Here is a 24,556-nt window from a genome sequence, read left to right on the forward strand (position 1 = left end):
TATCCTAAAACTTACCTACACCCTCCCAAGCCTTACTCTCTTTCCTTTAAAGATCTTCATGGAACCAGAGGGTCTCATTCAGACTTCCCTTTTATTACGGCTGACAAGTGATTTTCATACAGGTGTTTAAAGTTAATTAAACAGACCCCAGAATTATACATATACAGGGGGAGGAGAGGAGAAAAATGACCAAGAGCAACTGGAACAACTGTTGTTGCAACTTCCTTTCCGAATAAAAGCAGAAGCGTTGGGAATGCAGAAACGGCCTCTTGACTCCTTGTCTTGGTGAGAGGCCTGCTGGGGACCCTGTCCCTTCCTCATCCCAAAAGCCAAGCTGAGTCTGGGATGAGAACAAGGGACTTCCTCGGGACTCAGACTGTCCTCCCACCCCTCAATGGGAAGCCCCTCCTGCACTCGGTGTGTGCCCTGCCCTGGCTCAGGGTGGCTGCTGTGGGGGACAAGAACAGACCCCTAGACACCTTCCAGCTTCTGTTCAATTTCTTTAATGCTGTTAAATGGCAAATCTGGAAAAGGTTCGGCAAATCTGGAAAAGGTTCAGGACAAAGTTCTTTTTTCTTTTTTAATTACAAAACTAACAGCTGTTAGAATCTTTTTTTTTTTCCCCCTTTTGTCTTTTCCCGGCTACAAAATACTCTGGGGAGATGCATTATAATTTAAAATATATAATATTGCACAAACAACCAAAAGGTTAATTAAACTAAAGAAATCATTACAAAGAGAAAAATCCCAGCAAAAAGATTCAGCATTTTCTCCATCCCACCCCTTACTGAAGTCTGCAGTGGAGTGACCGCCACTCAGAGTCCTGACCACTACCCCTTTAAATCATGGGCGAACACACCAGATTATGTACAAGAATCACCACAGCAGCATCGTGAAGCACCAGGGTCTTCAGGGATTCCTGCAGCCCCTCACTGCCCCAAGAGAGGTGCAGCGTTACCAGAGTGGAGGGTGAGAGAGAGCCACAAAGACTAGTGTGTCTTCAGGAAGAAGAGCTTTTGCAGGAGCCTGATGAGTCTCCAGTTCACCCCTAGCACATCCCTTCAAGAAGGGCGGAGGCCGAAGTCGGGCTTACAAGAGCTGTAAGTACTCAGCTTTGATCACTGCTCTGTACCGCCGGTAGCTGGCTTATGTCCTTGCGCTACAGGGGAGTCGAGGTGGGTAGCTGCTGCTTGGACAAGGTATCCCACCAGGCAACTCAGAAGGGCCTGTAGTGGTCCCCTCCCTTTTGGGGGAGGGGAAATAATGCAAGAGCAGACTCCTGCAGGTGGCACAGCCAGGCTAAGGACTTGGGTGCGTCTGACATCAAGCAGCCCTGGGAAAGGCGCTGGGAACACACAGTCTGGACTAGATGAAAGGAGGTGGCAATGCAGGGTTTGGTCTCTAGATTCTGAACCACAAGGAACCTTTCCAGGAGTGGAAAATACCTGGGAGGGGGATTCCCAAGAGAAGCAAATTCCCAGAGACGAAGGCTTCTCACCCACCGGGATAGGAACCAAAACGTGACACCCTCCCTGTCTAGCCAAGGACAGGCGCTGCCCTCCTGCCTGCTTATGGGAGGACCAGGGCATTGTCTCAGTGTCCTCCATGAGACTGTGTAGCTTCTGTCTAGAGCTGCCCCTTGGGACTTCCCACAAGAGTCCCCAGGAACAGTGGGTGTTCAGCAGACAAATGTAGGTTCTTCCAGTGAGGGGGGCAGGTTTCTTCTCCATTAAGTCATCCTATGGTTGGCACAAGTCAGAATTCCTGGCTTGGATTTAGTGAGCCCCTTCCCAGATGTGAGCAGAGGGCCAGCAAGGAGCAAATCAGAATCTGTGCTCAGAACTCTGGTCGACAGAGGCCATTTGGGGGACATTCTCAGTCAGTGTCTTCCAGGGCCGGGCTGAGACGAGTGTGAGAGGTGGGAGGTGGTGTGGGTGGGGGAGCTGCTTGCCCTGGCTCCCCTCATTCCCAGTCCTCCCACTCCACATCTTCCAGCTGCAAACAGGAAGGGATAATGGAGAGCACAAACACTTACTTACTCCTCTGAGTCAAGCCTAGACCCACCCTCCCCTTGCTGCCCCAGTTCCGGATGGCCCTCTGTCAAACCTCTGTGCCCACCTGGGTCACACCTGCCCCCTATGACATGAACCACCTGGGAGCAGACCTGCTCTTTGCCTAAGGGTTGGATTCTCTGACTGCTCCAGAACAAAGGCTGTGCTTCTGCCAGCCAACACTGGCCACCACAAGGGAACGCCCTGCCAAGTCAGTCAATCCCTTAAGGATCACTTGTCCCCTGCTGAACAGATACGGATCTGGCTCTTAAGAGACAGAGAACTTGAAGCATGATCAGAAGCAAGGGTGGCACTAGACTACAGGTGCCCACAGGTCTTCACTAGGAGGTTCCAGCACCCTAATCCCCAGCTGAGGGCTCCCCAGACTACGTTCTCTTGGCCTTCTGGTATGACAGGTAATAAAATGACTGCTCAGGTGTATTGTATGTCAGGTTTTAAAGAGGGCCACAAAGATAAAAGCCATAAACCCTCATGAAAGGGCACCATGGACTTTTCTCTGTCCATGTATTGTGAGGTCATAGTGCAAAATGCTGTGTGTAGGTCACTATTTCCCCTAAGTCTTCAGTTTCCCAGTAAGAAAAATGAGGCCCTTTTGTGTGTCTAACCTGTTCACCTCTTTATTATATGAACAACGTGGTGAGGGAATCATGTGGCTCTTGTGTGACAGTGGAAGTTACGCTGACATGAATCAGGTGCCTGGACTGGAGCCTCAGTCCCACTGCTTCCTAGCAACGAGAGCTCTGTACCTAGCCTCTTACTCAGAATGAACCTATTGACTGAGAGGCAGTGAAGAGTTAGAGTAATAAGGGCTCTGAGTTTCTAAGTGGTCTGAGTTTTGTGGTGGTTTCAGCAACATCTTGCTCCCATGTCCCAGCACTGGGCCTAACATGTCTACATGTATTACATCTCACAGCTTATAGGCTTATTATGACCAATTTCGTGTTTTAGATGGGGAAACAGAGGCTCAGTATAAATGACTTGCCCTCGATCACACTGTTGTTTGTCTCTAAGGCCAGGAATCTCTTCAGGCCACATGCTGGGAACCACAGTCAGAAGACCTGGGGCAGGGCTTGGCATCTTATTTTTTCAGTAGTTTCTTGGGTGATTTTGAACAGAGCTTGTGTCAAGAACTCTCCCATCTACCCACCCTGAGCTGAGGGGAAGCAGAGCTGCTGAGGGCCCATGTGGGAAACCCCAGCTCCCTTCCTGGCAGCCCGCCACTGCAGAGAGGAGCAGGGATCCAGTCCAAGGACACTGCGGGCTTGAGGCACGTCCTCAGACCCTGGCACAACACAACTGTGTTGTGTCCCTGTGGCCAGCAGGCCCACTCACCTCCCCGGAGGCATCCACTTTGGAAAGTGCCATCTGCACTTCTTCTTCGGTCATGTCCAAGTCAAAGTCCTTCTCCCAGTCCTCACTGATGTCTGTGCTTGAGCCTGGAACCATGATCCACAATGTGAAAGGTGGGAAGGGGCAGATGAAGAGGCTGTGGCTGGGGGTACTGGCACTCTTTAAAAGTGTCTAACAAATAGAAACCCAAGGTCTTTACCTTCTGCCTTCACTCTGGCTTAGTGAGCCCACTTTTAGGAATCTATTCTTAGGAAATAATCCTGGACTGAATCACAATAGCCAGAAGAGTATGTACTATAGTGCTGTTATAGTGATGAAAACATAAAAAAGCTAACAATCCACTGATAGGAGTCATAAAAATAAATAAACTGTGTAGGCACATTAGGGAACATGAGGAGGCTTTTAAAGGCTAGGCTGTAAAACAGTTGTATACATGGCAACACAGTTTTCAACTACTGAGAAAAGCAAGTTACTGAGTAAGTGGCCCAGGAGCTCCCTGGAAGCCACAGAAATTGTCCAGAATAAATAAACAACAGACCTTTTCCTCCTCACTCCATTCTACTACACTGATATATCACTCCTGAAACCCACCAGGCCCACTCTCACAGTAGGGTTGCTCCCTGTACTTGGACTCCCCTCCACAGCGAGCCACAGGCTACTTCCTCGCCATCTTTATGCCTCTGCTCAAGTCCCTCCATCTACATGTAGCCTTCCTGATTGTCCTATTTTAAACCACCACCAATCTCCTTCACCCTGCTCTGTTGTTCCTTTACCACTGTATGCATCTCGTATAAGACATAATCAGATTCGATAAGCTTACTGTCTAATAAGGGAGTTAGGACGTGAGCTCCCCCAAGGCAGGGATCTTTGCTTTTTGTTTTCTTATATACTCCAAGTGCTAGAACACATAGTTTGTACTCAGTAAACAGTTCGTAATCCATTTTTCTAAACCAGAGGTTGGCAAACTATGGCTGATGGACCACAGCCAGTCTACTGCCTGTTTTGGGAAATAAAATTTTGGAACACAGCCATAGCCACTTGCTTCCATATTGTTTATGGTTGCCTTCAGGCTACAATAGCACAGCTGGGTAATTTTCATAGGTACTGTATACCCCCCAAAGCCGAAAATCTTTGTTGATCTGGCCCTATCCAGAAAAAGTTCATCAATCCTTTCCTAGGTGATTCTGATACCTGCTAAAGTTCCACAATCACTGCTTCAAATATTCATATTTGAGTATGACTTTTTTTTTCTCCATAGAAGAACTGGGGTGTAGGCCAGAGGTGTGGGGGTGGGTGAGAGGATTCACCAGAGACAGGGTGGGGAGCAGAACAGGTGGATCTACTGAAATATACTGCTAAGGGGAGCAGTAGGTGAGACAGGAGAGGTCTGCTGAGCCCTATGTGGGTCAGCAGCCTGGCCGGGGATCGAACGCAGGCCTTAGTAGTGATAGCGCTGAGACTTAATACCTAGGCCACCAGGGAGGAACCTGAGGTACAACTTCTCATAGGCAATATTAAAAACTGCACATGTGAAAGCTATTACAAAGAAAACCACAAAACAGTTCCCTTTAAAAAAAAAAAAAAATCTACAGAAAAAAAGTCCTTGTACTATGATTCCATTTTAAAAAGGTAATCATGGATGCAGGTACACACACAGAGAAGACGAGCAAGATACCCTTGAAGACACTGTTAGACCGCGGTATTGAGATATAGAGTTATTTTTCTTGTATCTTTTTTTTTTTTTTTTCTAAAATGAGCATGTATTACTTTGTGATAGCTATTTTTTTAGCTTTAAAAAGAGTAGGCCCCTGATCTCCCAATGGCACCACTGCCAACACTACCTTGTTCCCTCTTACTTAGCCTGCAGCTTGCCAGGTGCCCAGTTCTGAAACTTCCCTCTGATCCCACCCATGTTCCTTCTAAGGGGATCAGTTCTTTCTTCCCCGTCACCTGCTGTCCACGGGAGTTGGTAAGAGCTGAGTCTCTGGAGCCAAGCAGATCTGTGAGGACTCCCTATTGTTGTCTACTGTGTAGTCTTGGGCAACTTATTCTGGGCTTCAGTCTATTTATAAGGATAAAAACGCCCTCCTTGCAAAGAGCCATCCAAAGAGTTTCTTAGAATGTTGATTCTTGCCTCTCTACCCCCTCATGTAGACTCAGTAGGTCTAGGTGGTAGCCCAGAATTCTGTATTACAAACAGGTACCTGGATGAGTCTGTGTCAACCTGGGCTTGCAGTCTGATGTACTGCAGGGTTACAATGAGAAGTATCGATAGAAAGTGCCTGTAACATACATGAGCATATTTCTTCGAAAGGTTTTGTCCCAGAAAGGATTTGGCACATGGTCCCACAGCAAATCACAGCCAAGTGTGTAACCAAGACCCAGTTCTTCTGACAGCTTGAGTCATCAGACATGCTGGTGGTAGTCAGGACAGGCTTCCTGTCATTAGCAGTTGGACTCTTGGCCCATGAGCCTCATTTCAACACTGTGGCTGTGGCCGTGGCATCCTCCTCTAACCTCAGTTTGCTCTCTAGGGATCTGAAACTCTCTTCTTCTTTTAAAAGATTTACTTATGCATACAAGAACTGGTGTACAGGCCAGAGGGGTGTGTGTGTGTGGTGGGGGGCAGGGGTGAGAGGATTCACCAGAGACAAAGTGGGGAACAGAACAGGCAGACTTAACTGAAATACACTGCTGAGGGGAGCAGCGGGCGAGACAGGAGAGGTCTGCTGCACCATGTGGGCAGCTCCCTGGCTAGGGATCAAACTCGTGCTGCAGTAGCTGCAGATAGCTTCACAGGTTGCATCTAACCTCTTGCGCCACCAGGGAGGCCCTGAAATTCTCTTCCTTAAGCTGAAACACTAGGGAAACCCTTCCAGGGATAGAAAACAGAGTCTTAACTAACATTCATGGAGGATGTCACCTCCACGTTCTAGGGTGGATATAAACTCCCAATTTACAGATGAGGAAACAAAGACTTTGAGTGGCAGAGTGAAGAATCTGGGCTTTTCTGTTATCTGTCTCCTCCTACCATCCTGTCCCATCATGCAAGGGGGGTAATAAGATCTCCATCACACTGCATGTGGCAGAGAACTCATCTATGCAACAGTGATGTAAGGCCTATGATGGAGCATTACGGTATTATCCTCACAAAGCTGGCATTCAGCTCATTTTACTGTTTAATTGGATCTCTGCATCCCCAGAGAAGAGATGGAGACAAAAGCAACTGCCGGTCACAGCCAGTGGTGTAAGGGGCCCCTCAGCCCAGGGCTCCTAATCCTCCCCTGCCCTCCTGTCTCTTCTGGTGAAGTCCAGTCTCAGATCAAACAGATCTTGGGACAGCAGGCCTGCGCTGACAGAGATTGCCCTGGGGCTCTGGCTGCAGGCACTCAGGGAACAGCACCTCTTTGCCACCATTCCCCAAAGCAAGGCTCTCCTCTGACTTCTTCCTTGGTAAAGGGCTACTGTGAAATGACTTTCAATCTACAGGGTAACTGTTCTGAATGGCTTATGAAGGAAGGGATTTGAACTCAGAACTGAGCCCTTAGTCACCACGCCTGGCTGCTTTATGGCACCATGTCCAATCTTCTGAATCCAGTTCAAGATTTTAAGTTCCTAAGAAGGAAAAGCGGGCTTTGGTCACCACCCACTAAATGTGCCCCACTGCCCTCTGCTACCTGGACCTTGTAGGCTCCCTCAGTCTGGACTACATTCCCCTGCAGCTGCCCCACACTCTCCAAGTCTCCTAGACAGCACTTAGCTCCTCAGAACACTCCCGGGTGCCCGGGGGTTCCTTCTTTCTCTGAACTCCGGGACCAAGCCTCTCCCATACTGCCTTGTGTTTCATCATAGACTGCTGCATTTGCCCCTCCCTCCTCAGTGTCTCATAAAGAGCAGGAAGGAACTCAATGGATGACCTCACTGAAGCAGAGTCAGAAGGAAAGTGCTGTGTCGGAAACCGAAAACCGCGCAGTTTCCACCTGGGAGCTGGGTAGGGGCGGGGGCCACTCCCCACCCCCACAGCAAACCAGTTCCTGACTGTCCTGCATGCCAGGGTTCACCTGCTAGGCAAGCTTTGTGGCTGACTGGCAGTGTTGTACGGACAGGGTGTGTATAGAGAACTTGAGGGGAGGCCTTGCTGAAGATCAGTTATCTCTGGAAAGGTATTTTCAATGTGGCAAAAGAGCTGCCATCAGTGCTAGGACTCCTTAAATTCCAGGAGTTAGAGAGGTTCTCCTTTGACATAAAGTCAGAGCCTCCAGTCTTGAATTCCATGAGAAGATAAGAAACCACAGTTCTATTACTTAAGCTGGGTCAGAGCAAGTTCAAGAGTGTTTACTTTTTTATCCTTTAAACTGTAAAGTTTTGTTTATAGATTTCATAATAATAAGGAAGGCTTAGGGAAACTGGATGACTTTCCTGAGCTCACTCAGGGGAGAAGACCCTTGACATCAATCAATGTCCTAGGGATTCCCAGCCCAGGAGAAGGCTAACTTGTTAAAACAACAGACACTGGCACAGCGTGCTAGTTAAGGCATGGGCTGTGAATCAGACAGACCTGAGTCTTGCCACTTCCCAGCCAAGTCAATTTGAGCAAGTTACTGAACATGTCTGCGCCTAGCTTAACTTGATCCATAAAATGAGGACAGTAATACTGACCCCAGTGGGTGATAAGATGCGAGAAATTAAGTGCAATATTAACAAAACCACAGGATCTGGCATAAACCTTTTTTTGTTGACTCTAAGCTCCCCACGACTGCAAGATGCAGCCCTGTTTCAGCGAATATGAAATGTGGTAGTAAACATTCACTATATAGCAGGCGTCATTGCTGGAGTCTCCAGTGAAGGACCCCTGCTCCTAGGCCCTCACCTGGGGCAGGAGAAAAGGATGCCTTTGGCTTGCCCTGCCCCCAACATGCTCCCTGGGCTTTGGCCTCATCTTACCTTTCTTTCCATTGTTGGAGGGTGTAGACTTTCCACTGTCTGAGTTCAGCTCAAACACTCGTAAGTCTGTGAGCACCTCCTCCCTCAGAGTCTCTACTCTGGCTGGAGGCCTGGGCTCTGGGCCACCGGAGCGGCCAGCAGGAGCGTGGGGTTTGGATTGAGCTGGGGGTGGGGGTCCAGTCTCGCCCACATCCTCAGCCAGACCCTGTTCTTCCAAAGATGCCTCTAGAAGCTTTTGGGACAGGTCCTTGGGCAGCACTGGTGCCTCAGGTGCAGTGGCAGGTTTGGCGATCTGTGTGACGAGGGAGATGCTCTCGCTGCTCTCTGATGGAGTCACTTCTGCTGGAGGCTCAGCTTGGGCCACTAGGTTTCCTTCACAGGAGCTCTGGGGGTCAGGTCCTCCTTCAAGGAATGTGGAAGCTTTGGTGATTGGAACCTCTGCCTCTTTAGGAGATGTGGGTGAAACGCCCACGGGGTCCTCTGTAGAGAAAAAGAGAGGAGAAAGAGGGTAGTGCATGCTGGTCAGCCCCAGGACAACCCTGGAGTTCTCTGAAGACCAATTTCAGAGTACTGCCAAAGTTTACTCTGATCAAGACTAAAGGGTGCCAGCTCCTCAGCCCCTCCTCATGGGGGCAGCATCTCCTTCTTGGTCAAAGTTTCTCTTACCTGTAGGGCCAGACACATCTAGCGGGCACTTGGCTTCCAGCAACACGGTCCAAGATTGTATTATGGATTAGAAAGTAAAACTATCTGAAAGTCAGTCAGTTTTGGGCCCAGGCTGGGCCTGCTACATCCCAGGTATATGATCTTGGGCAAGGCACTGAACTTTTCTTTAACTTACCTGTCTCACTCATAAAAGAGGGTATTGGGGTTGTGGTAAGGACCTGAAAAGCTCTTAGTACAGGTTGGGCATATAAGCACTTAAAAACGTGTTAATATTATCTCATGCAGGTAGCATCTACACAGTTCTAAGCTGAGCTAGAACAGCAGATTCAGGTAGAGGAGGCTCAGCTTCCTCCCTAACCCACTGCTTCCCAACTCTGGCTGGGCATTACCATAACCCGAGGAATTTGTTAAATTTACAAATTTGGCCACATGCCCACAGAGTCTTATTTATTCGGAAGGTGGGGAAGGGAATCTGGAATTTAATAAGCATCCCTGGAGAGTCTGATGTAGCTGGCCCTGGGCTGCCAGAGGACCCCTGCTGCAACTGACACCTGTGATTCTGTGCTTACACCTGGGATCCCACCAGCTCTGGGAAGCATCTCCTTGTTAGCTTGGCCTGTCCTTTGCGTGCACATTGTACTCATTCCCGACTTCCCCTGGAGTGCCGAGTCTCCCTGGGCTGCTGAGAATGGCTCACAGTTCCCCACAGGCAGGCCCTATTACTTGCCCTCCACTTCTCAAAACCTCTTACCTTCTTCCTCCTCCCAGTCTGGCTCTTCAGAGATGCTTTGTTCTGCCCGCTGCTTCAGGGCATCCCTCCGGGCCTGCTCCTAAGTGTGGGGAACAGATGGCCAAGAGCAGTCAGGGTGCCCCTTCCCAGTCCTGACCCAGAATTCTTGGTACACTATACCCCTACTACCCTCAAAAAAATCCAGCTGCTTTCCCAGGGCTGAGCGGAGCAGCTCCTGGGCTGGGCTGGCATACCTGCTCAAGTTGATGGACTTTATAGAAATACCGATGCCAGAATTCTGAATGGGATACAGCTGCTGGGACCTGGAGGGAGGAGACAAGAGATGAGACCTGTGAAAGTGGTGTGTGGAGTCTGCACACCCAGCTTATCATCCTGTTTCTAGCCGCTCTGGGTTTCAGATGGCTAAGTGGCTAAACAGTGATTCCACCCTTACCCCCGCCGCAGGCCCACTTTCCTGGCCCCATTAGGCTGTGCTGGCCCATCCATGTCTTACCACCACCCAGAAACCTGTAATTAGCTTCCCCCACACAGATTCTTAGCTCAGCACTTGGCCGGTCTGGCTCTCCAGGGTGACTCTCTGAGCCAGATGACTCCACAACTCTGGCCATGTTGTTCCCTCTTCCCCACACCTCAAGCCTGGAGTTGCTGAGTTTCTGTCAGCTGGGCCCTCACCATCTTGGTGTAGAGGGCCCGGATGGAGGGGCTGCCTACGAGGAGATCTGAGATCTCTCCCTTCTTCTCCTCCAAGCAGAACTGGGAAAGCCAGGAGTCAAACAATTCCGGGGGCCCTGCAGAGGGACAGACACTGACAGTCAGTTCTCTGGGTTTAGGAAAAGAACACTGGGCCTGAAGAAAACACATCTATGCCTAGACATAGACAATGAGAAAAAGACATTTCTTTCAAAGCCATTTTGTCCAAGGGGGTGCAGGGTAGGCCGGATGAAGACATGGGTGGGTCTCAGTGTACCAGGGCATGGCCCCTAAGGATCTCCATCCAGGACTGCAGTCTTGTTTCTCGTATGCCCCCTGGCTTTTTAGTCCACTGCACCTGTCTCCAGAATCCCCTCCTTTCTGTAACAGCTGTTCTCAGGTTACTGGGGAGTCCAAGGTGCCTCCTCATGTGACTATCCCATTGCTGACCCTGGCAACCACTGCCTGCCTTTGGAAGCTCCCTCTGCTCCCCCACTTCTCCAGTTCTTTCTGAGTCTTCAATGGACTCCTCTATTGCTCTCTCCCTCTATTGCTCTCTACTCTTCTATCTCTTCTTTTCGTTTTCTCCCTTAAGAGAACTTCTACTAAACCACAGTTTCCCCCTCTACTTCCTATTGACAATTCCTGTCTCTCTGCAGCCCCAGCTACTTGGGTGTCCCCTGGACACACCCCCCACAGGTGCAGAAGCCCAATATACACTTTTTTCCCCTCCCCAACCCGTCCTACCAAGTTACCCACCAGAAATCTGGGGGCCACCCTAGACTCCTGCCTCATCCAGTTTAACTGGAACCCACTTCTAGTGTTTCTCAATATGCACACATTTCTCTTCACTACCTGTCACGTCCAAGCTCCCGGCCTTCTCTCTGGCATGGGGTTTGCCACCCAGCTCCTAATCATTCTGCCTGTTTCCTTTGTCTATTTCATCCTTCATAAAATATGCAAAATCTGATCATATCAGGTTCCAAAACCCTTTAATTGTTCTCTAAAGGAGGACTTTTTAAACTAAGGTCCAAAAAGGGCCGGCACAGGGTCAAAAAATTCCCATAATAGCATATAATTTCTGTGGAGAGAAGGTTTGACATTTTCAACCCATTTTTTTTTTAAGGCTTTTGTGATGAAAAGAAAGGTTAAGAACCACTATCCTAGCCTTTTAGGACAAAACACAAACCATGAAACCTGGCACCCAAAGCCCTTCCAATCTGACCCCCACAGGCAGCCCTCACCAGGCCCATTCCTTCACACGTGCTCTTTAACCCCGTCTCCCAAATGGCTGGGGGCTCCCTATTCTTTTGGGAGCTTCAGATGGTCTGTTGCCTTTGCTTCAACTCCTTCCCTGCTTCTAAAAGTAAAATCAGTTTAATTCTAATTCATCCTTAAGAACCTCACTCAGGGCCTCCCCTGGTGGCGCAGTGGTTGAGTGCTGTGTTGCGAGGCTGTCTGTAGCGCCAGTTCAATCCCCGGCCACCGGCAAGGGTCCCACCAAAAAAAAAAAAAAAAAAGAACCTCACTCAAGTGTCACATCCCCGGGTGCCAGCCATCTGAGCACGCACTCTCTGAGCAGTCACTCCATTTTCGCCTGCCTCTTTCTTACTAGCGTTTCCTGTTTCTCTCCTAAGAGCAGGTTCATGGAGGTCTAGACAGGGTTGTGGTTAGCAAACAGGTATAGAAGGGAATGTAGGCAGGGCAGCAGGGCTGGGGTGAGGTGGAGCTGAGGAGGAGGGGCCAGAGGAGCAAAGCCTCTGCAAACCAGAAGGAAGACAGCCGAGGCCACGGAGGGGAGGTGTAAAGTATATGCTGGCTCCACTGTGGTCCCTCTACACAGGGGCTGCCTGTCCACTGGGACAAACAGGGTATCAGTTCAGATCTCCTACTGCACCTGTCTCGCTAGCCTTCCCCACCTCCCTACTGTGCTACTCCTCACCATCTGGTTCATTGCAGTAGGTTGCGGGGTCAGACTGCAGGCAATAAAGGCGGGCCTGTAAGAGAAGAGAGAACAGAAATTCTGAGGTACTAGACAGAAAACACCCCCTCTCTGCAGGAATATGCAGCTTCTTCCCTATCACAACCTCTGGGCACTTGTCATTTAACACTGTGGCTAGGGACTGGAGCACTGGCCTAGGAGTTGAGAACTGGTGCTTCAAGAAAAAAGGTCTTTCACCCAGTACTCCGCCCTTGGGAACTAAGAAAACACAGTGTAAGCAGGCTACAAAATTACACCTATAAAATGCTTTTGAACTATGTGATATCTGAAAAATACTAGTGCAAACTTACTAGTAAAATCCAGATTTACAGGCAAATTTTGAAATAATGCAACTCCCTCTTAAAACTATTCATCAAGAATTTCTTAATTTCACTGCCAGTCTGGGAAGTGAACCATAAGCTGTGTTCCCACTAGGGCCGCAGGGACGGCAAACTTTAGCTGGTAAACAGAAGGCCCCACCTGCCTTCCTCAATATGAAGCGTGGGCTGGTGTCTGCATCAGAATTCTCATCAGTGGGTCTGGTGATTCACTGTCGTTAAACTTTTAAATCCTATAATTTAAAAAATTATAAAATTCCACTAAAATGTTCACTAAATGGTGGTGCCAATGAAAAATCAGTACATTTGGAATGGAAATTCGATGTGGTAGAACGCTATGTAGAAGGCCTAACTGTTATGACACCACACTGAATTTTGGAGAAAACACTCCAGACTATGAGAAGCAACAATGAGAAAATAAAATGAGGCAATAATATATCTCCATGGCTGTTCATTTAAGTGCTTTAAAGATACCCTCTTCCTGTATATTTATTTCTATTGGAAATTAGAGTAAAATAATCCAAATGTGGAGATCATGCCTATACAATGCTGGTAGATGCTGTAGCATCCATTGTTCTGGTTGAAAGAGGAATGAAATCCAAATGTACACCACCAGGGAAATGACTAATTACATTATGCTATATTCACTTCCAAGAATTTCAAGACATTAAAAATGATGACAATTAGGGAAAATGATAATAGTTTATTATAAATTTTTTTAAAGCAGGTTACAAAATGCACATATAAAGTACCTTTTTTTGGTTAAAAAGAAAAAAAACTATCATTAGTAGTTGCATACAAAAAGGAACTAAAGATTATATGCCCAAAAAAAAATCTTGTGGTTTTCTCTGGCTGGTGGGATTATGGGTTTAGAAACAATGATTTCTTTCTTATTCATGTTCCCCAGTTTAGTTATCTACAGTAGTGCCCCTTATCCAAGGTCTCACTTACCATGCTTTCAGGTACTCGTGGTCAACTGTGAAATATGCTGTACAATTAGATATTTTGAGAGCGAAAGAGGCCACATCTGCCTAACTTTTACTACAGCATATTGTTACTCTATTTTATTATTATGATTGTTTTTTTTTTTTTTTTTTTTTTTTTTTAAAGATTTATTTATACAAGCACTGGGTACAGTCAGAAGTACGGGAGGGTGAGAGAATTCACCAGAGCCAGAGCAGGGAACAGAACAGGCAGACTGACGAAGTACACTGCTGAGGGGAGCAGCGGGTGAGACAGGAGAGGTCTGCGCGCCATGTGGGACCCTCGCTGGTGGGGGCGGTGGGGGATCGAACCGGTGCTGCAGAAGCTGTGGCAGCTTTGCAGCCCAGCACTCAACCGCTGTGCCACCGGGGGAGGCCCTATTATGATTGTTAATCTCTGTGTGTAATTTGTATATTAAATTAAATTGTATATAGGGAGGTATATTAGGGAAAAACATAGAATACATAGGGTTTGGTACTATCTGCTGCTTTCAGGCATCTACTGGGGGTCTTGCAAGGTAGCCCTTGCAAATATGGGGAGATTACTGTGTTTTTGAGCCTGAACACACATAGCTTTTGTGAGCACAGGTTGGAAGCTAAAGCCAGTTTGGGGCAAGGGGGGGGTGGGGTGGATGGAGAGTTACTAATGAATACCTTGGTACCATCGTAGGGCTCTGCTGTGCCAGAGGGTGTGCCCATCAGGGTGATAACGTCACAGTCGATGGTTTTGTCTGGCGAGGGAGCAAAGGTGTCAGAGATCACCCCTAGGAAGTCAGACAACCCCTTCTTCATTTTCTCCGTCGCCCCCGAGGAGCCTTCAGTCTGCAGAGAGAAGCCAGCAGAAGAAGCAAGTGGCCCAGGAGCAGGTTGCAATCTGGGGTATGGGGTAGGAAGGGGTAAAGCATCAGGGGCAATAGGGTACTGTGTATGTGGCTCCATGGAAGTGCTTATAATCTTCCAGCCTATCTCTGGGGCTGGAGAAGGAGAGCGGTGCAGGGAGGAGTGTGGAGCAGGGTCACAGTAGGCCTGTGCCAGTGAGAACAGAGTTCTTTGACTAGCAGTTTCATTGAAATTTCAAGGCCAGTCAGGCTCATCAAAAATTGGCAGCAAGGATCTATGCCACAGACATTCAGTGGGGAAAAAGGACTGTAGGTAGAGTGGTGGGAAAGGTAAACTAGCTTTAGAGTCAAATTTGGATTTGAATCCCAGCTCTACCACTTGTTGGTTGTAAGACCTATACTCGCTCTGATTTTCAGTTTCCTAACTGTAAATATAGCTACACATTATTCTTTCACAGGGTTACTGTGAATATGAAAAGAGACAGGGCATAGTGCCTGGCGCAGAGCAAACATTTAATAAGTAGCAGTAGTGTAAAATTACAATTTCATCATTATTGTGCAGGAAGTAGACTATTTTATAGAAAAACTGGCAAAATATGGGCAAGATAAGAACAAGTAGTTTTGCCTAGAGGCAAACCTAGCAACAGAGAGCCAAGTGGGACACCAAGCTTGAGTCACGCTGGTCAGAATATTGTTGAGCAAGTAGGGGTAGGATGCTGAGATAAGGCCAAGCTTGAAACCTTGTGGAAAAGTAGTATTTATTGCTGACTAGGCTGCCCAGGCATTTTATTTTATGTTTTATTATGTTTTTTTTTTTAATATTTAAAGGGCAGGTTTATTAGGTAAAAGTAAAGTACACTTGCATAGACACAAGCGGGCAGGAAGAGCTGCCCCAGAAGGAACAGGGTTGCTAAGAGAGTCCTGCATGGTTGCAGGTGGGTGGCCTTGACGGGTCATGGGGAGGTAGGAAGGCTGCTTCCCTGCAGAAGGAGAGAGTTGGTGAAAAAAGGCACCTGCATAGTCACAGGTGGGCAGTGGGATTGCTGTTGCCCAGGCATTTTAAACCTAGAACCTACGTTAGTGCCTGGCACACGCTGGCACAGGTAGTCATGTTGTTGAGTGGGGGGAAAAAAAAGGAATAAATGCAAGAAACAAGTGGTGTCTTGCTAGTGGCTGGACTTATAGCAATTCAGCAGCATTACTACTTGTCATCTATGCTCATCAGCAGCTGTGGTTCACAGGCAGACAGTCTTTTCTAAGAAAAATCAACAGTAAAAAACGACAAAACATGGTTTTCAAAACATGCTTCTAATCACAAGACAGTTGATTCAGCTGATGATCAAATGATGAAACCGCAATCTGTTCCAATGCTAAAGGAGAAACTAGGAACACAAACGAGTATATTGTACTTCATCAGAGACTGGAGATTTGCAGGGATGTCTTTGACCATACAGAATTTTCTCTTTTCACAGAGACTTTAGAATCTAATTTCCATCTCACAAGAGAATTTCACATACATCTCTGATAAATAAAAACAGGGCCAGTAAGAATAAAGTTGGCACAACCTTTCTGGAGGGTAGTTTTACAACAGATATTTAAAGGCCTAAAATAGTACTCAACCTATACTCCCTTCTAATATTTTATTATATAGAAAATGTTAAGGGCAGATAAGACTTATTAATCAGTTCACAATAGTTTTGTTTACAGTACTAGAAAAAACTGAAATAGGAAACTAGGAGCTGGTTAAATCCACATAATAGAAATATCATGCCATTTATGATGCTGTAGAACAAGGTTTACAAGGTTGCTAAGCCAAAAAGTAGGTTACAACAATGGTATTCAGTTGATTCCAATTCTGAGAAAGGAAGTTTACCTAAGGGACCTATTCCCCAGATATCAGCAGTAGTTATCTCTGGGAGATGGAATTATGGGTGTTTCGGTGTCTGTCTTTCTTTTCCTTTTACCTGCCCGTGCTTTCTAAATAATAATGAATTACTTTGCTAACAGAAAAATTATCTACTAAAATAAAAAAGTGGGAAAGTTTATTATTATTAATATATGTGTCTGGTTTGCTTGACAGACAATTCTTTCAAAATAGAGCCTGTGGGGAAAAACAATTACCTAAAGGTAGACAGGGGAGAAGCCCCTACCAGGGTCCCAGGGCGAGGGACAGTCCCTTGGAGGGTGCAGGTACTCACAGCCAGCTTCTCCTTGACCACACTGGCCGTGGCTGCGATGGTGCAGGCCGTGTCATGTTGCACCACCTGGGTGAACTCTGTCAGGTCCCGCTTCATGAACTCCAGGGCTTCGGAGGACTAGGGAAGACAGAGGGGCGACATCTGGTCTCACCATCCTTTGTTTCTATTCCCTGGACTTTAGTACCAGACAGATACATGGAAAACTTGCAATGGGGAGCTTGAGCTCAGAAACAATGCTCACTTGTCCCAATTCCATGACCAGGGATTGGCTGACAGCACAGAACACAGAGCACCTTCCTGGTGCTGAGCACCGGGACAGAGTCTCAGCCCAGACACTCACAAGCTATGTAGCCATGAGTAACTCATGTCCTCAGCGTGCACCTATGAAATGAGGGGGGTGGATTAGATCAGTGGTCCTCAAGAAGAGACTAGAGAAGGGAGCACAAAATGTCTGAAAACAAAACAGATTTTGCTTGGATATGCTTTAAGTCATGGTATTTGTTTCAACTTTCAAATAACATAAAGGTGTGTGATTGTTTTAATAAAGTAAAGTGCTTCTAATTTTACTTTTTGTTATAGGGAAAGTCAGTTGAGGGAGTATGTGAAGGTCTCTGTCTGAAAGGTTTAACAATGTTGGATTAGTAACTGATAATTTAGAAAGCTTTTACAAATAATTCTTGAATTATTCATGGTAAAAAGGTATGTGACTTTCCCATTCAACAAAGGGAGTGTTAAGAGAAATAGTGGATCAGATTCTCACTAAGGCCTTCTTGGATCCACCATTCCAGGGTCCATTCATCCACAGAACTCCTCCGGGCAGAACTGATGCTTGCTTCTCTTAGACAATCTGCATCTCATCCTGCACTCAGACCCAGCTTGAAAGAAGATCCTGAACTCTCTTCTAAATCCTGTCCTGTCTTGTTTCAACCTTACCCGCTCCAGGACACTTCCTGACTCTGTGCTCACCCCTGCAAGGCCTCTCACTTTACACAGGGACAATCACTTGCACTTTTTTAAAGCATGTTTTTGAACGTTCCAGTGTTTTTTTTCCTTTGGGGAAGGGACTGCCTAATTGTCATCACCCTGGGAAGTCTCTGAGTGGACTGTGACTGTCAGCCACAGGGTTGTCTGGAGCAGAAATCACGCGAGGGGTCATTTATTAACTTACTCTGTCCATCCACCACCTTAGTCCAGGCCAACCTGTTCTTTCACTTGCACTCCTACCAACTGCATCAGATACCTGCCTACATTCTCATGACACCAGTGGGAGCTTTGTCAGAACAGACCATGTTGCCTCTGCTTTTCATTCTGTGGTTTCACAGTATCTAACAAGCCAGTACAAAGTCTTTACCTTCACTTAAAAGGCCAATATAATTTTTTTTTTAAGATTTATTTATTTATACAAGCACTGGGTACAGTCAGAAGCGCGGGAGGGTGAGAGAATTCACCAGAGCCAGAGGGGAGAGCAGAGCAGGCAGACTGACAAAATACACTGTTGAGGGGTGTAGCGGGCGGCAGGGGAGGTCTGCGCGCCATGTGGGAACCTCGCCCGGCGGCCGGGGATTGAACCGGCATTGCAGAGGCTGTGGGCAGCTTCGCAACCCAGTGCTCAACCGCTGCACCACTGGGGAAGCCCAAGGCCAATAAAATTTTGCCTCTGGCAGACTCTAATCTCCATCACTGTACTCCTCACTGAGATCAGCTGGTCTTCCTCAAGTTTCTCAAATGTCCTGCCTCAGTTATCTGAACACAGTACTCCTGCTCTCTGACCTACAGTTCTAACACTTCAAAACAAACAACTAAGCAAACATAATGAATGAACCTTATTGCCTAGTTACCTTGTTTATCCTTGGGATCTACACTTAAATGCCACCTTAGATTAGCCTGGCTCTCCCGCTGCTCCACTTTATCAGGACACTTGCATGTCCTCTTCTTCTTTTGTTTTTTAAAAAGATTTTATTTATTTTTGCGTAGAAGATCTGGGGTGTAGGTCAGAGGATGAGAGTGAGAGGATTCACCAGAGACAGAGTGGGGAGCAGAACAGGCAGATCTACTGAAATACACTGCTGAGGGGAGCAGCAGGCAAGACAGGAGAGGTCTGCTGTACCATATGCGGGTTAGCTCCCTGGCCTGGGATTGAACTCAGGCCATACCAGAGGGCTGTTGCAGTGACAGTGCTGAGACTTAACCCTTAGGCCTCCAGGTAGGCCTCTTTGTTTAAGTTTTATCATACTTTAGACTTGTGGCTGATTACCTGTTCAATGTTTATCTTCTTAGATAACTGAGTTTCCTGAACATGGCTCTCATGTTTTTTTGCTCACTGACACCTCTCCCAGTGTCTCCACAGAGCTGAGCATAGTTAGACACCACATCAGCTTGCGAAAAGGGGTTTGTTTGTTAAATTTACATGCACCAGGGTAATTCTAATTATATAACCATTTACATGATTATTTGATGAGAGGACAAATATGAACAGGCATGTACTGCTACAAGATCAGTCTACTGGGGGAAATGCTCATTAACAGTTGATATGCCAGGGCAGAGCAGTGATCAGTGTCTTATGGGGAGGTTAGGAAGACTTGGTGAAGGAAGTCTTGGTGAGGCCTAACGAATAAGCAGGAGTTAGCTATGGAAACCTGGGTGATGGGGCATCGGGTTTACTGAGGCCTACAAGTATGCTGTCCTAAGGAACATAAAAGGTGAAGCAGAAGTGTGAGGAATAAGCTAAAGTGGTTGCCAAAAGCAACTATGAAGGGCCTGGTCAGCCTGGTGGGTGATAGGCAGCCATGATTTAAAGGAGGTGGGCTATGATGTGATCAGCATTTCTAATAGGTCACTCCAGTGACTGGCCTGGAAGAGAGGTCCAAGAGTGACCAGATTTGAAGAGAGGGAGACAAGTCAAAAGGCTACTGCAATAACCTAGGGAAAACAATAGAAGACTATGAATAAGGTCAGTGCTGGTATGGATAAGAGGATGGAACTGGTTCAAGAAATATTTGGCAAAAGAGGTGGATTTGATGATTAAATAGATGTGTTGCCATTGCTAACTGCAAGAGTCAAGGGAAATCTACTGGCTGCTAAAGTAGGTGACTGGATAGACAAAGGTGCCAAGCTAAGAGAGAAAACCGAAGGGGGAGCCAAGTTTAGAGAAAAGAAGGTGACAATGACTTTGGTCATACAGACTCTGCAGTGATTGTGTAATATCTGGGATAGTTGGGCAGCAGGAGCTATTCTCAAACACTGGAGCTCAGAATAAAGGAGTAGAGTCACCCTAATATGAAAATGAAAGTCACCCAGAAAGTCTGTAGAGGGCCTCCCTGGTGGCACAGGGGGTTAAGCACCGTACTACGAAGCAATCCGCAGCCTCTGCAGCACGAGTTCGATCCCCGGCCAGCTGGGAAGCAACCCACATGGCGCAGCAGACCTCTCCTGACTCGCCTCCTGACTCGCCCGCTGCTCCCCTCAGCAGTGTACTTCGGTCAATCTGCCTGTTCTGTTCCCCACTCTGTCTCTGGTGAATCCTCTCACCACCACCCAGCCCCCTGCATCTCTGGCCTGTACCCCAGCTCTTGTATGCATAAATAAATAAATCTTTAAAAGAAAAAAGAAAAAGTCTGTAGACTGAACAGAGCAGTGGGCTGAGGAAAAGGCTCCTTAGACACCACCTTTATGGGCAGGCAGAGGAAGAAGAACACATGAAATAGGCAGGAGAGCAGAGCCTGGAGAAGTTTGAGGATTATAGAGCATTGAGAGAGAATCCTAGCATAAAAATGAAGTGAGTAGAGTTTCAAGAAAGAGGGAGTGATCACCAGTGTCAAATGCAGCAGAAAGGTCTGAGAAGATAAGGGCTAAGGGCTGAAAACCCACCCACTGGATTTGGCAAGTAGCAGGTATAGCTGAGTGTGAATATAGATAACGCTGGGGCGGGGGTGGGGGGTGGGTTATAGATACCATGTTGTTGACTTCAAATTTTAAAAACAGGAGGTAAGGTTGACTCCTGGAAGTAAAAGAGGAAGTGGCTGAACAGGGGACCCAAGGGAAGAATTAGGTGTGGGAAAAGTTTCTAAAAGGAAGGCAAGAAAAGCAAATCAGTGTTTGAAAAATCTTGGGGTGGCGGGGAGAGGGATGCTGAGACCCAGATGAGGTTATGTAATCTGTGGTGGGGCCAAAAAACAATGTGACTTTCTCTATCAGTGTGTGGCCAAATGTGTGCATTCATTCTCTCTCTCTGAGATAAGGAACAGAGGAAGGAGGAATATAATATCTCGGAATTACAGTCTTTGAGGCTAAGGGGTACAAGAGAATTGAAAGTGCTGGGAACTGAATGGCCCAGATGGAGCCAGGATAGGAAGAGAAGGAAGCAAGGCAGCAAAGCCTGGAAAACACCAAAAGACCAAGAAAAAAAAAAGGAAGGATAAAAGGACTCATGGTATTTAAGAGATTCTCCATCACTCTCAGCACTGAATAAAAATAGCTAACTCTTCTATAGCACTTATTATGTGCTAGGTATTGTTCTTAGTGCTTTACATATCTCATTTAATCCTTACAACCTTATCAGGTAGGTATTACTAGTATTCCCATTTCATAGTTGAGGAACTAAAGACCAGAAAGGTGAAGAAACTCTCCCGGGCTTATTCTGAAGAGGGAATCATCAAAGGCAGAAATAACACTCACACCACCCCTCTGCTTCAGAGTCCCCAAAGAACAAAGATGAAGGTTAATCAACTATTTTTCATGAATTATGGCAAAACCAACCCTAATGAAAACACACAGGAGGCCCTCAAACATGTACTAAATGAATGTCATACACTCTTTCCAGTAGACTGCTCATGAGGGAGAGGGCTACTTTGGGGTCTACTTAACCTCTGTGAAATTCTCTTCCAGTTCTCAACAACATCAACAGCTCAGCGCATTCTGAACTGAGAGGCTATCCTGGAGTACACGGGTGAATAATTTAACTGAGGCCTTCTAAAGTCTCCCCTGAAGCAGAACTCACCCCAGTTGATTGAGGTAAATAGTAATTAACTTTTTCAGAACTAAGTTGAACTGGTTTTGACAAACTGGCATGGGATGAAACAGGAACACACAATGACACTGATCATGGTCAGAAGTCTCATTCACCCCACAAGAATTGCTGTTTCCCAACTGGACTATGAGCTTTGTGGGGCCTAAGACTCATCTAGCTAATGTGTATCCTCAGAACCTGTCAAAGAGCACTGGCTGTGATACACTCTAATATTTAAATGACTACAGAAATAAGTTTCTATTGCTAGAATTCTTTTTCTCCAAAGCCTAGCTCAAACATTCTCTCTCCCTCAAACTGGAATAAACAGCTCTTTCCTATGGGTTCCTATGAAAGAGTCGCTCCAGCCTTTAAAACGATCTTTATTTGACCGTAGATAGCTCATACCGACCTGAGTCCGGGTCTGTCCTTCCGTAGACCAACAGGGACTAAAAGTCCGCCGCACCCCTAAGGCCCAGCGCCCAAGCGGATCGGGCGGGGTCCCTAGGTTGCAAGGAGGCGGCACGAAGGAAAGCATCAGCCCGGCTTACCTTCTCCTTGACTGCCTGGTAGCTCTGCTGCAGCCAGCTCCGCCACCATCCCACGTCCTCCCTGGGGAAGACAGACACATCTGGCAGCCCCGCGGTGCGAGCCCCGCGGTGCGACCCCCGCCCGCCCAAAGATCCGGCCCATCAGATCTGTTTTCCCCTCAGATGTGGCCCGCGCGCCGAGGTGTAGCAGATCACTTCCCCACCACCTCCCATTGCGACTCCACTTCCCCTTTTCAACTCCGTCCACGCCCACGCCGGCCTCCCATTCCCCACGGAGACCCTGGCCAAGCACCCCAACCCTGGGGGAATTCAGGCCTCAACGCCCGAGAGCTGGAAGACTGGCTCACCCTTCCGCCATCTTGCCTGCATGACATCACCACTATTTACTGACCTTTGACTTCCGACACGGCCCCGCCCCCTAAGGCCCCGCCCCTAGGGCTCAGCCCAATCCTCGTGCTGGCCCCGCCCCCAGGTCAGTTTCTGCTCCGCCCCATCATTAGGCCCCGCCTTCCTGAGTCGGGCGGGTCCCGGTCCCGAGCTCGTCTTTAAACTCCGCCCGAGCGCTCAGGCTCGCCCTCCTTCGTTCCGCTTCGGGCCCGCCCCCAGCGTTAGTCCCACCTCCACCGGTCTGGAATCCCGAGCGGTGTCAGCCCACCTCCGGTACGGTGGCTGCTCTGGGCCACTATTGGCGCCCCCGACTGGGCCGCGGAGAATTGGGAATGCTCGGAAGCCCCCGCTGGCGGGGGTGGCCGCAGCTGGAACGTCTGGATCCCCGAGCGCACCGCTAGGACCGCCCCCCTTTATGAAACCAGCCGCGTAGCAGCTGCTTCGGCTCTCTTCGGGCTGGTTCACGAGCGCTAGCTGCGGGACTCCGGGCCAGGGTTTGGAGGTGTGTGGAGAAAAATTCAGAGGTGGCTTAAATGATGTCTCTGGAGGGGCTGTCAGGATATTGGGGAGTCGGGCGCGCATTCAACTGTTTCACCTGTTAGCGGGCTAGCTAACTAGGCGAGGTGATGGTTAGGAGGAGCCCGGAGACCGCCTGGAGGAAGGGACTGAGGATGTGTGTGTGCATGGTGGTCCTCCTTGAAGGAGGGCGTTGAGGGGTGTGTGTGTGCGCGTGTGTGTGTGTGTGTGTGTGTGTGTGTGTGTGTGTGTGAGAGAGAGAGAGAGAGAGAGACAGAGACAGAGACAGAGAGAGTCTGCGACTTTCCTGAGGAGCACACTTCCTACTCTTTAATGTCTCATCTGCTGCCCACCTGCATCTGCGCCCACATTCTCTGCACGCCATCCCATGCCTATCGTCTATTTAAGGGAGTAGCTTCAGTAATTCTCTTCCTCAATTCCTTTTTCCCCCTTTGCAGGATTATTTCTGTCATCATACATGCTGTTATTTCTTCCTTCTTAAAAGCAAGCAAGCAAACAAGCAAGCAAGTAAATAATGGTCCTACATTATTTCCCTACTTCTCTTTACAGCAAACTCCTGAAAAGTTGCCTATATTTACTGTCTCCAGCTCCCCTCTCCTCCATTCTCTCTAGGACTCATTGCAGTCAGGTTTTTACCTCCCCACAATCCTTTGAGATAACTCCTGTTAACATGCCAAGAGCAAGGGCCAAATTTCAATCCTCACCTTATTTGAACCATCAGCATCTTTAACACAATTCATCACCTTCCGACTCCTTTCGGACACTTCCCTTGATTTCTAGGACACCTTTGCCCTCCTGGCTTTCCTCCTACTTTGCTGGCATTTCCTTCTCAGTGTTCTTTGCTGCTTCTCTTCTTGTTGACCTCCTGTTGCTGGAATGTTCCTGGACTCAGTCTTTGGCCCCCTTCTTTTCGAATGTCTATACTCCTTCCCCTGTTGATCTCATCCAATCATGTGATTTTTAACACCATTTATACACCAGCAGCTTTTCTCTCCAACCCACACACATCTTCTCTGATTTGGATTATCTCTATTTGGGTCACTAGCTCTTTTTGGATGTATAATAGGTATATGAAACATCACATGTCCCAAACCCCTGATGTATCTACTTCAATTTCCAGCCAGTTTTTAAAAGATGTAAATGGCAATCTCATTCTTTAAGTTACTTAAGCCAAAAACCTGGCAGACATCTTTGATTCCTCACTTTCTTCAAAAAGAATTCCCCAGCAAATTTAGTTGCTGTTCTCTCTCTCTCTCTCTATTTATTT

The 24,556-nt window shown here is 47.5% G+C and overlaps 2 protein-coding genes across 7 annotated transcripts in view; one reads left to right on the top strand and one right to left on the bottom strand.

Moving 5' to 3' along the window:
• The first annotated feature begins 3 nt into the window (after positions 1 to 3).
• The window catches only part of ZBTB8B (zinc finger and BTB domain containing 8B), a 53,581-nt gene continuing 29,028 nt past the window's right edge, over positions 4 to 24,556 (top strand). For 4 of the 6 annotated variants that reach the window (XM_054691494.1, XM_054691495.1, XM_054691496.1 and 1 more), the window contains exons 1-3: positions 4 to 1,100; positions 14,446 to 14,641; positions 21,697 to 21,822. The gene's annotated coding sequence lies outside the window, so the exon portion shown is untranslated. Of the gene's footprint in view, positions 1,101 to 14,392; positions 14,642 to 21,696; positions 21,823 to 24,556 lie in introns of those variants that run through there. The other 2 variants (XM_037500938.2, XM_037500940.2) reach the window with 2 other exon arrangements.
• BSDC1 (BSD domain containing 1) lies at positions 484 to 22,751 on the bottom strand. The gene is made up of 11 exons (XM_037500944.2): positions 22,713 to 22,751; positions 22,366 to 22,426; positions 16,813 to 16,929; positions 14,430 to 14,597; positions 12,416 to 12,470; positions 10,456 to 10,571; positions 10,017 to 10,085; positions 9,784 to 9,862; positions 8,367 to 8,846; positions 3,405 to 3,508; positions 484 to 1,995 (listed from the first exon to the last, which is right to left on the bottom strand). Exons 1-11 carry the CDS (start codon positions 22,721 to 22,723, stop codon positions 1,963 to 1,965), a joined length of 1,293 nt encoding a protein of 430 aa, XP_037356841.1. The 5' UTR covers positions 22,724 to 22,751; the 3' UTR covers positions 484 to 1,962.

Source organism: Talpa occidentalis, unplaced genomic scaffold (genome assembly GCF_014898055.3).
Source record: "Talpa occidentalis isolate TD23 unplaced genomic scaffold, MPIMG_talOcc4v2.1 talOcc4.9, whole genome shotgun sequence".
In the NCBI taxonomy this organism is placed as follows: domain Eukaryota; kingdom Metazoa; phylum Chordata; class Mammalia; order Eulipotyphla; family Talpidae; genus Talpa; species Talpa occidentalis.

What these genes read in the sequence shown, in the direction of transcription:
- BSDC1 (XM_037500944.2), bottom strand. An exon ending in CTCCAACAATGGAAAGAAAG is followed by an intron (nt 3,509 to 8,366) that starts GTAAGATGAGGC and finishes TCATGGTTCCAG; the next exon opens with GCTCAAGCACAGACATCAGT. An exon ending in AAGTGGATGCCTCCGGGGAG is followed by an intron (nt 1,996 to 3,404) that starts GTGAGTGGGCCT and finishes TCCTGTTTGCAG; the next exon opens with CTGGAAGATGTGGAGTGGGA.